We start from the raw sequence: 12,232 nt of genomic DNA on the forward strand, positions 1-12,232 counted from the left end.
CACAATAAACTGTGGAAAATTCTGAAAGAGATGGGAATACCAGACCACCTGACCTGCCTCTTGAGAAACCTATATGCAGGTCAGAAAGCAACAGTTAGAACTGGACATGGAACAACAGACTGGTTCCAAATAGGAAAAGGAGTAAGTCAAGGCTGTATATTGTCACCCTGCTTATTTAACTTATATGCAGAGTACATCATGAGAAACGCTGGGCTGGAAGAAGCACAAGCTGGAATCAAGATTGCTGGGAGAAATATCAATAACTTCATATATGCAGATGACAGCACCCTTATGGCAGAAAGGGAAGAAGAACTAAAGAGCCTCTTGATGAAGGTGAAAGAGGAGTGTGAAAAAGTTGGCTTAAAGCTCAACATTCAGAAAACGAAGATCATGGCATCTGGTCCCATCACTTCATGGGAAATAGATGGGGAAACAGTGGAAACAGTGTCAGACTTTTAGTTTTTGGGGCTCCAAAATCACTGCAAATGGTGATTGCAGCCATGGAATTAAAAGATGCTTACTCCTTGGAAGGAAAGTTATGACCAACCTAGATAGCATATTCAAAAGCAGAGACATTACTTTGCCAACAAAAAGTTGGACTGTGAAGAAAGCTGAGTGCCGAAGAATTGATGCTTTTGAACTGTGGTGTTGGAGAAAACTCTTGAGAGTCCCTTGGACTGCAAGGAGATCCAACCAGTTCATTCTAAAGGAGATCAGTCCTGGAATTTCTTTGGAGGGAATGATGCTAAAGCTGAAACTCCAGTACTTTGGCCACCTCATGCGAAGAGTTGACTCATTGGAAAAGACTCTGATGCTGGGAGGGATTGGGGGCAGGAGGAGAAGGGGACGACAGAGGATGAGATGGCTGGATGGCATCACTGACTTGATGGACGTGAGTCTGAGTGAACTCCAGGAGTTGTTGATGAACAGGGAGGCCTGGCGTGCTGCGATTCATGGGGTCGCAAAGGTTCGGACAGGACTGAGCGACTGAACTGAACTGAACTTGCCCTTAATTAAATATTTCCTAAATTCACCTCATAATAGTCACTAGGTTAAAATACTTGTTTGAAATACAGATTCTGGAACTTTCCTAGCAGTCCAGTAGGCAGTCTCATTCTATAGAGATTTACCTCTGAGCTTAGCGTGGCAGTACATTGAATCCCCTCTGTTAGTTTGTTCTCAGTTCTCTAATTGCTACTTTTTTCTTAGGCCTATTATTAGTTCTGCTAATCTGCTAATCCTCCCTTCCCTAATGACTACCATCTGTTGGTCATTACTTAGGCAGACCTGCCTAAGGTAGAATCTGTAACGTTTAGAGACTATATGCTTTCATTTATACAAGTAGAAGCTTTGAGTCTAAACTTACAATAGAATCTTTTATTTAGATAACATTCATAAGCTTTTAACATAGATTTGAGGTAGGTAGGTCAAATCAAGATAATTAAAGCCTGAACTGGAAATATGTTTCCAGTGGTTGATGGACTCGGTATGACCCATGGAGTCCTCTGCTTAGCTAATAATGAAACAGATCTGTGTGAGGATTAGATTACTTACATGCAAAGTGAGTTTATTTTTATTACTGTAGTTGTCTCTTTTGGAGAGGGGTGGGACTTGCCTTGTGGCTCTGTGGTAAAGAATCCTGCCAATTCAAGAGACATGGGTTCAATCCCTGGGTCAGGAAGATACCCTGGAGAAGGAAATGGCACCCCATTCCAGTATTCTTGCCTGGAAAATCTCATGGACAGAGGAACCTGGTGGGCTACAAAAGATGGGGTCACAAAAGAGTTGAACATGACTTAGCAACTAAACAACACATTTTTAAGTTTTATTGAAGTGTAATTTTTGATGCGTTTAAGAAGTAGTCATTTTTTGTGTTGTATTTTAAGATGGTTAATATTAGATATCATATTGAGCCAGTACCTTAGAGCACTTTAGCTTCTGATGCATTTCAGGCTTTAATGAAAAATGCATCACTGTTTATTTTTCTTCAGTTACTTTTTTTTAACATAGCATTTTATGATAACAAGGAAAAAACACTTGCAAATAAAAAGTTATTTTTAGATTCTGGTTTTTGCATCATTCTACCTCTTGCTCCTTTTTGAAACATCTAGATTATTATGCAACAGATTTTTAAAAGAAGAGAAAATAAAATATAATGTGATCTTTAGTAATCTTGAATATCTAATATTAGGATCACACTTACAGAAGCAATAACTTGTTTTTACTTAAAGAGTTATCCATTACATGTATATGTATGGCTGAGTCCCTTTGCTGTTCTCCTGAAACTATCAGCAAAATTGTTAATTGGCTATACCCCAATACAAAATAAAAATGTTAAAAAAAAAAGTTATTCATGATTATGGATGTGATAGGTTATAGTCCATTTAGCATTTTTTTTATAAAGACATCCCTAACCATGCTCCCTAAATGTTTGACTTCTTTTTCTGTTCTTTCTAATCTCTCTATATCTTCGATTTCGGCTTTTTATTATTCTATCAAATTGCTCTCCTAGAGCCCCTATTTAAACCAAAAGAAAAAGGAGGAGGAGGAGGAATTGTGCATATTTTGGAAGATAACTGTTCCTTACTATTTTTAAAATAAATTATTTTATGCATTTAGGTTTGTTATGATAGTGTGACCAAAACTCATCATTACAGCCTCTCTGGTTAGCCGTATCATGGGAGTAAATAAACTAACAAGTATTCATTTCCTCACCTCAGCAGCTCATTTCTCACACTCAGATGTCCATAAGATATCTCCCTCCACATTCTCAGTGTTCAAAAATCTCCCTGAAAGTTTCATTTTCTCAGAATTGTTGACCATGATTTTCCTATAGCAGTTATACAAATTAGAAGCACGTGGGCCTTATTTTAAATAGTCAAATATTTGTTCTATCCATTATAAATCCTAAAATAAAAATTGTCATAATACATTTCCAGCAGCTTTTCTTATAAAGGTTTTACAGAGTCACAAAAGGCAAGGTTCTTTTTTTGAAGAATATAATTCTTATAATAGGCAAGTAGTAAAAAAAAAAAAGAACTTTTGCACATCAACCAGTGCTGTTTTGTCATCTTCTTGGGAAGAAGTACATTTTATATCCCAGCTTCGGAACATACACACATAAACACAAGTTACAGATTGAAACATTTAGTCCTATTTTGCTGCTAGAAGGTCAGAAATCAGAGAAGTTGAGAGAGAAAAGCCTTTGCTATAGTTTTATAAGTCAGCTCATGGAATGAGAGAGGGCATTTCTTCTAAATGACTGGAAGAATGACTTTTCCTAAAGATGGATTTCTCTTTTGCTCATCTTCAGAGGTATGTGGTCATGAAGGGAGTGTTTAACTATTCCAGATATTGGTCCAAGGAAATATTGTCTCACTTACTTAAAGTGGCTTGAGGATAAAATTGGCTTTGCTTTAGTTAATTTTTCATGTTGTTTATATTTGATGTTATGTATTTGACAGTGAAAACATTCAGAATTCTCAATATATTTATGAAAATCATATTTTAAAATCCCAACTATTTGCATTAAAACAATTTATTTTTCCTCAATGATCTATAGATGAAACCAGCCTGTATAAAAGCCCTTACTCGTATATTCAAAATATCTGATCAAGATAATGATGGTACACTCAATGATGCTGAACTCAACTTCTTCCAGGTAGCTTTCTCTTATTTCAGATATTTGTATATCTTGATTTTTTTTTTTTTTTGCTGAGAAAAGCTATAAAAAATTTATTGGCATGACCAATGGTATTTTGATAAACATGCATTTCTTTCATGTAAAATCTCTCTTTGACATCAGGCTATTTAATCTTTACCTATGGGATAAAATCTCTTTTGCTTAGGAGTTGGGACTCTGAGAGAGTGTCATTTCACAGTGTACAATGGGTGTATTAAGAATGACTTGAAGTCTGAATTCTGAATTATTTTTCCCACTTGGTTTTGTATAACATAGTTACACAAAGAGCTCTGTGTTTTAGGAACCCGATGTGGAAGATAGGGAGAACATGCCCTTCTTAGTCCGACATGCTTTACTTAATACAAAGTAGAGGCTGTCCTAATTCAGAATTTGTTTCCTTTGGTTACAACTCTTTGATTTAATGTTGCTCTGTGGATTAATATTTGTATTATTTGTGACTTTAATGCTGATTTATTTTTAACTTTATTTTTATGTCTTTTGCCAGAGAATTTGTTTTAACACTCCCTTAGCCCCTCAAGCTCTGGAAGATGTCAAAAATGTGGTCAGAAAACATATAAGTGATGGTGTGGCTGACAGTGGATTGACACTGAAAGGTGGGTGAAAGGTGCTTTTTTCCTCCTTTCAAACTTTTAAAAAATTTGGCAGCAGGCAACAGTCTATAGTGCTATCTAGATGTTTAGGGAAGCGTCTGTGTTTATTAGTGTAACTAAAATGCTAGCAGGCAGGCCATCGGTGGGGATAATTACCTCCACTGTCAGTATAAATTAGAGATAGGGAAATTTATTGGATTTCAAGAGTGCAGAGTTCCCTCTGAAGATAAAAGAATTCTGAAACAAATTTATCTTAAAATTCTTATTACTCATAAGCATCCTCTAAATAGAAATTATTTTTAAGGAAGACATTTTGTCTCCCAATCAAATTTACCAAGTACCGAATGTTCCAAGTACCGAGTAAAATATGTTATAGAGCCACAGTGAAATCAGAAACCAGTTTTCTCGTTACAGAAATAAGCACACAGATGTCGAAAATGATTTCATTTGTTTTTATCGTATAACTTTGTGAATGTCAGTGTACACCTTGGGATGTGTTTTTGGCCCTTTCATCCAGTACCACCTTTTGCTGACTTGGGTGTATATGAAGTTACATATTCATTCTGAATTACAGATACATTACAGATATCTGAATGTATCTGAATTACAGGTACATTCTGAAATCAGCTCTTTGAGACACGCGTGAACTTGGTTTTGATCTGACCTTCAGTATGCACAGCTAGTACACATGTGGTCGTGAGTCTAGCTCTTGCCATTGTGTGTTACATGCTTGCCTCCCATGTCACCCTGTACCCATTTTCACATCAGCTATATTTACTAATTTATTTTATTTCAGGTTTTCTTTTTTTACACACACTTTTTATTCAGAGAGGGAGACATGAGACTACTTGGACTGTGCTTCGACGATTTGGTTATGATGACGATCTGGATTTGACACCCGAATATTTATTCCCCTTGTATGTACCTTTGGCTTCTAATTGATTTCATTTGCCAGTATTTTAAAGTTTTATTTAGCATGTAGGTAGTAGGCTTTGAGCTACTTAGGAATAATTTAGATTTATAGAGCCGTTTATAGCAGGGTTTCTCAACCTCGGCACTGTTGACATTTTGGACCAGATAATTCATTATTGTAGAGCCTGTTCTATGCGTTACAGGATGTTTATTAGCACATCCTTAGATGCCAACAACACCTCTTCCCCTAGTCGTGACAGCCAGAAATGTGCCCGTGGGAGTGAGATGATCCCCACTTAAGAGCCACTGATTTACAGCATGGCTCAGCCTCTTGCTCTTCTTCTTACGGAGAATACAGTTATATTTTAAAATTGGTTTTATTGAGGAAGGAGATAAGAGAAGCTAGATGAACTTGTTTTTAGAATCAAAGGAGTCAAAAATACATTGGTTAGCATTTTTCTTTGTCCTCCCTGAGTTTTATAGCCTGTTCTCAGTTTAGGATAAAGTACTTTTCCTAAGCAACCAGTCTCTGTGTGGTTATTTTCCTTTAAGTAATGATGTGTTTAAGTTCTGTTTGTTTAGCAATGAACCCAGCATCATCCTGATAGGAGACTGCGTAACTGTAGGATGCCTCTTCTGTACCCAAGGGAAGTAGGCTTCTCAGGGAGGTGACTTCCCAGGATCAGACCTTTGAGCCTTTTGCCTTTTTTCTTCATTCTTTCAATAGCACATTATCTTCATGTTCTCCTTTTTTTTAAATTTTAGCATGGTACTGCTAGCTCTCCATGTAAGGGTTCAGAAAAACTGTCATTTTTTCCTTCCCCATCACCGAGGAAGCAAAATACTTTCTGGTTGGATTCTTGGCCCATTAATCAGTTCTAAGTTGAAACTTCCCTTGTCAAAGTTATTCAAACTTGGCTCAAGTAATTTCCCAGATTTTTCAATAAATAAGTATGGAATGAATGCATTTGTCCCAAGATCTTTTTATCAAGCTTTCTTTTCTGTGCCATTTATGTGGGTAGATAAATTCTACAGAACATAGAAAGTTGCTTATTGCTTTGTAAAGTATGACAGTAAGGAAACTCCATCTTTTATGGCTTTGTGACTTACACTAAAATCTCTTTTAATTTCTTTGTGCGCTCTACCTTTAATTTTTTGTAAAATAGCCGCTTTAGAGCCACATCTTGAGTCTCCTTATTAAACTCTCTACTCCCATTCTTCATGTTGTGGCAAGAATTAATACTGATAGATACATAACACAGATTTTGCCACGTCACTTTGCCTTTAAGACAGGGTAAAGCCCAAGCTTCTTAACCAGGTATAGAAAGTCATTCCTGATCTGGTCTGCTCCGACTCACTCTCTGCCTTCACTCTAGAAGTAAATACTAAACTACTTCTAGTCTGCAAATCAGATATTATTTCCCAGCCTGGGCTTCTGCCCATGGTATTTTTACTCTTCCTTCTTCTCTCTCCAACCCAATTCATGTCTGTTATCCTTCAGGTCTCAGTTCAAGTACAGTGTCTCTCAGCAGTGCTGACACCTTCCCATCCCCAGACCAAGGTGTCTGCTGTCTCAGGAGCTCCCCAGCATCTGTAGTTTGCCCACTCGGCCGTTGCCTCTTTCTGCTGAGATAGTGAGGTTATCTACTTGTGTTCTGTCTCCAGCTTGAATGTGGTTCCTTAGCGGTAGAGAGCCTGTCGTGTTTTCATGCCCCCAGTATCTCAGTGCATTTGATAAATGTTTATGGATTCAAATTTAGGGTGGGTCAGAAATCACATCAGGCAGAAATAACATCTCTTCACATCATTTTTAACTCAATACAGTGTGGATACTGTATAAAGCTCATCATTTTGACTTACAATTGGTTTGTAGGAGAAACTACTAGAAACTAATTACAGTTTAATCAGTATTGTCTGTATGTTTTTTAATACAACCTGCCCTTCAGATAGTTAAGGAAATGTATATGTCACCTTGGAAGGAGCACTATTTTGGCTCTTCTGAGGATTGCCATAGCAATGCAGTGACTTCCCCTGGGAAAGTCTAAATGGCTGCAGCAAACATATTCTGTAAGTGCTTTCATCTTACAAAAAGAACTTGTTGCAATTTCATATTCATTTCTCAAATTAAATTTTAATATTTGATTAATGATGTATTTTACTTTTTTTTTCATCAACAGGCTAAAAATACCTCCTGATTGCACTACTGAATTAAATCATCACGCATATTTGTTTCTCCAAAGTACTTTTGATAAGCATGATTTGGTAAGCTTTCGGCTGCAGCTTTCTGTGATACGTGATAAATGTTTTTCTGTGAATAATGTAGCTCTATTCACTGAGCTATTGGATGCTCATGTCATGTGTGCTAAGTCGCTTCAGTCATGTGTGGCTTTTTGCGACCCCATGGACTCTAGCCCACTAGGCTTCTCTGTCCAAGGGGTTCTCTAGGCAAGAATACTGGAATGGGTTGTCATTTCCTTCTCCAGGGGATCTTCCTGACCCAGGGATCAAACTCATGTCTCTTATGCCTCCTGCATCGGCAGACATATTCTTTACCACTAGCCCCGCTCATGTCACATAGCCAAAAATTATTCAAAAGCTCTTAAAACTAGCAAAAATACTTTTTCTTATTTACTTTATTATTTTCTCAAGATGAAAAAGTCTAGTTTCTGATAGATTTTTGCATAGGTTTCCATACATACATGCAAGGAGTTTTCTTGATAAAATGTAAAATTTATTTTCATGGGTTAGTTTTTGGAAGCGTAGCTTTACAAGATTAGGAGGCTCTTGCGTTTGGGAATCATCCTCTTAGATATCTAAACATTATGTATACTTCCTTGTGTATCTTCAGGATAGAGACTGTGCTTTGTCACCTGATGAGCTTAAAGATTTGTTTAAAGTTTTCCCTTACATACCTTGGGGGCCAGATGTGAATAACACAGTTTGTACAAATGAAAAAGGATGGATAACCTACCAGGGATTCCTTTCCCAGTGGACGTGAGTATAGAGCTCACTTCTTTCCTCTAGAGTTACAGCTGCTTTGAAATTGTGGTACATTACATGCGTTATTTTGTGAATTTGTCAGATCTTATGAAATACTTCTATCTTAGCTGCCTGTGAGCAGAATTTATTAATATAGTGCCACTGCTATAGCTAAGATGAACTATAGATGTTTATAAATTTATCAGGAAGGGATGTGCTTGCTTTTGGATTATGTACAGGGAAACATTAATATCAAAATGGAACTAAACATTAATACTTTAAAAACAATTTTATTGGAGTATAGTTGATTTGCAATGTTGTGTTTTAATACTTTTTTGATTAAGGGAATAGGAATCATCACTTTTATTGATTGCACAATTCTTTTATTTTTGGAATATGTGTGTACTAAGTCACTTTAGTCATGTCCAACTCTTTGTGACCCTATGGATTGTAGCCTGCCAGGCTCCTCTGTTCATGGGATTCTCCAGGCAAGAATACTGGAGTGGGTTGCCATGCCTTCCTCTAGGGAATCTTCCTGACTCAGGGATCAAACCCGCGTCTCTTATATCTCCTGCGTTGGCATATGGATTCTTAACCATTAGCACCACCTGGGAAACCCATATTTTTTGGAATGTGGGGAGAGCATATTTTACTTGACGTGGAAGATGCTTTGAGGGATTGTTGTTTGCTTTGAATGTACTCTTAGGCTTAGTGAGGGTGTCTACAGTCTAGATACAGCAAAGTTGACCTATTGTCTAGGGCGATAGGAAAATCTTCTGCTTATACATAATGATTTAATACTTTAACCTTGGTGAGAATAACTTTCTCAACACCAGGATCTGTTCTTTTTTTTCATCTCATAAGAAAGGCCAACTAATTTCAAGTGCCTTTCAACCTTTTAGTTTTGCACCTATTGCAAGCCCTTTCAGAATTAAATCCTTAGCTAGCCAGTATTTGCAGTACAGTATGTAACTGGGGAAGCAGATAACATAAAATATCTGTGCTGTAGATCTTACCTAGAGTACCAAGGTTAAAGCTCATCCATGTGGCTTTGCTCTTTCCAGGCCGATGGAGTAGGTACAGGAGCCCCCTCCACCCCTGACATTGCATCTCCTCTTTCTTCTCTGCCCTAAGAATGCCACTGTAGGAAGGGCCATGTTTGGGCATGTGGGAAATTAAAGCAGTCTGACAAAAATTACCTGGGTCTGGTGTTAAATTATTTGAACTGTTGTGATTTTTTAAAATAGATATTCTTTTAGAAACTTCTCGTGTTTTCAACTTTTTCCTAGGCTCACGACCTATTTAGATGTACAGCGGTGCCTGGAGTATTTGGGTTATCTAGGCTATTCAATATTGACTGAACAAGAATCTCAGGCTTCAGCCATCACAGGTAAGTGTGTATACTCTTTAATTAGATACTTTTTTTCAAGATTCCAGTTTCATATGTAAAAAGAGTGAAAATAAATGCATCTTCATTAGTCTTCCTGTTTATACTCTTGTTTGCCCATAATTTGATAATCTCTTTTGAATTGAAATGCTCGATTTCTTATTTATCAAGAAAGAAAGAGTAAAGGTTTTACTTCTAGTCTATCCCTGAGGGTACTTCATGGATGAAAATTAGGGAAGGCTATAGACATTAATGCAAAGAGTTGACTCATTGGAAAAGACTCTGATGCTGGGAGGGATTGGGGGCAGGAGGAGAAGGGGACGACAGAGGATGAGATGGCTGGATGGCATCACTGACTCGATGGACGTGAGTCTTAGTGAACTCCAGGAGTTGGTGATAGACAGGGAGGCCTGGCATGCTGCAATTCATGGGGTCGCAAAGAGTCGGACACTACTGAGCGACTGATCTGATCTGATAGACATTAAAAGTATTTACAGTCCATCTTGTGTTTTAATTTTCTTTAAACATTAAAAACAATGGGTATAACACATGATCCTGATATTGAACTGATTGTACATCTCAGTTTTATAACCTTTTACCAATTAATAAATTTTTTACAGATCTCGTAATGTTAAACAGGCATTCTTGCCAAACAATGTGCTCCACTTAAAAAAATATATAGATGTAATATGAAATAATAAATTAGGGAACTGATCATTTCAAGAAGTTTTTATATCCTAATTGGTGGGAAAAAATAGGCATGTATCTTACGGGAAGCCCTGTTACAAGAAGACAGCCTATGAGAAATTGACAGAGCAAGTACCCTTTAAAATACTTAACCAGTTAGACAGTATTTACTTCAGCACCAAAGAATAAGGAATTAGCTAGCATGAGGTTCTTTCACTCAACAAAATATTGTGGACATATTTCTGTTACCGATGTGTATTTTATATACCTTTAATATTATATAATGTATAATCATGGATAGTCTATAATATACTTACTGAACTATTCCATAATTTTGTGTTTTTTATCATTTTCAGTTTTTTGCTACTATAAACAGTGTCTCTGGTGAGCTTTCTTGTAATCAGATCTTTGGGTGCAGCTTAAGGAGGTCTCTTTCCCTCGAGAAAGATGCCTGTGGCTCTGCTGATGCAGGGTTGTTTTCAGCACTGCCTCTTTCACAGATTTACCTTGGAAATCTAGAGTGCCTACCACCTTTCTGTTTATAGACCCGAGAGTAACGTTTTGAGGTGGCATCTTTCAGTTTATAATTTGTTACGACAGTAATAGAAAAAAAGATGGGATGTAGTGTCTGCTACATTCATTGTAATTTTTGTTCATTTTGGGAATATTGTTTTCTTACATAAAGGTACTACTTATTTTATGATAAAATCAATATGTGGTTACTAGAAATTTACAACTGACTTTCAGAATCGCACCTTTTTTACTAAAGAGGCCCTTCTGTATTATCTTCTGTACTTCATTTTACATACAGGTTGGCTATCATACAGTTTGTTTATTGATCAAATGCTTCATAAAAATAATAAATATCAGTATCATATTTTGCAGAAGGCGAAGTGAAGCCTCAGTGAGTGTATGTGGTACATAATTAGCTTTTTATTTTCCTTTTTAGTAACAAGAGATAAAAAGATAGACCTTCAGAAAAAACAAACTCAAAGAAACGTATTCCGATGTAATGTAATTGGGATGAAAAACTGTGGGAAAAGTGGAGTTCTTCAGGCTCTTCTGGGAAGAAACTTAATGGTGAGAGCTCAGAAAGTTAGAACCTTACTCAGTAGGTTTTTATAGTCATGTGTTTACATAATTTTTTCATAACCATTAACCTTATTAGATGATATATAGGTATAATAGTAAAGTACAACTAAAATGTACCAGTAATCTCTTTGAACTAGCTTTATCTTTGCTTTATTGGTGTTAGCCATCATTTGGTGTTTGTTTTTTTTTTAACGTTTAGATGGAGATTAAATAAATACACATATGAAAGTATCAGACACAGGGCTTGGCATGAAGTAAATGTAGCACTCTACATTGCTGCTACCTGATTATGACTACTGCCTTGAGTAAAGAGGCTGACATATTTTCAGGTGAAATGGCAGGCCAAATCATAGTGTAATGAGAATTGCCAGCAGGTGGCTCAGTGAATGCGGTTTACTTCCTTGTCAGCTACTGCTTTCCCTTTCTGCAGAACAAATGCATCTCTTATTTTAGAGCCTAAGAACTAAGAAACAAAATCAATATGCTCTTTGTACTGATAAATAATATATAGCATAGGGAAGAATGTCCTTTTTTTGGTAACACACCCACACATATACACAAAGTACATGTGCTGATGAAAACTAGTTACTGTGATTTCTTACTGTAAATACTGAGATTTTTGGTTGTTTTCAGAGGCAGAAGAAAATTCGTGATGATCATAAATCGTACTATGCGATTAACACTGTCTATGTCTATGGACAAGAGAAATATTTGTTGGTAAGAAATTTTCTGGCATATAAAGATTATTAATTATTGGGTACATTTTTAAAATGACTCTTTGAGAACATAATTGGATTTAATTTAATGGCTTTTGTGTGATTTTATTTTTCTACCTGATTTAGTCATTAGATTTAATTTTAGTTCTCTTAAATGTGTGTGGTG

At 36.6% G+C, this 12,232-nt stretch overlaps 1 protein-coding gene across 11 annotated transcripts in view; it reads left to right on the plus strand.

The window, feature by feature from the left end:
* Positions 1-12,232, plus strand: part of RHOT1 (ras homolog family member T1) — a 65,592-nt gene that overhangs the window by 35,036 nt on the left and 18,324 nt on the right. For all 11 annotated transcript variants that reach the window (XM_044939536.2, XM_025281047.3, XM_006059408.4 and 8 more), the window contains 8 exons: positions 3,563-3,661; positions 4,188-4,296; positions 5,090-5,210; positions 7,383-7,467; positions 8,054-8,199; positions 9,474-9,574; positions 11,208-11,338; positions 11,984-12,067. In XM_044939536.2, the coding sequence (XP_044795471.2) occupies positions 3,563-3,661; positions 4,188-4,296; positions 5,090-5,210; positions 7,383-7,467; positions 8,054-8,199; positions 9,474-9,574; positions 11,208-11,338; positions 11,984-12,067 (876 nt within the window). The remainder of the gene's footprint in view (positions 1-3,562; positions 3,662-4,187; positions 4,297-5,089; positions 5,211-7,382; positions 7,468-8,053; positions 8,200-9,473; positions 9,575-11,207; positions 11,339-11,983; positions 12,068-12,232) is intronic.

Source organism: Bubalus bubalis, chromosome 3, assembly GCF_019923935.1.
Source record: "Bubalus bubalis isolate 160015118507 breed Murrah chromosome 3, NDDB_SH_1, whole genome shotgun sequence".
NCBI classification, from domain to species: Eukaryota; Metazoa; Chordata; class Mammalia; order Artiodactyla; family Bovidae; genus Bubalus; species Bubalus bubalis.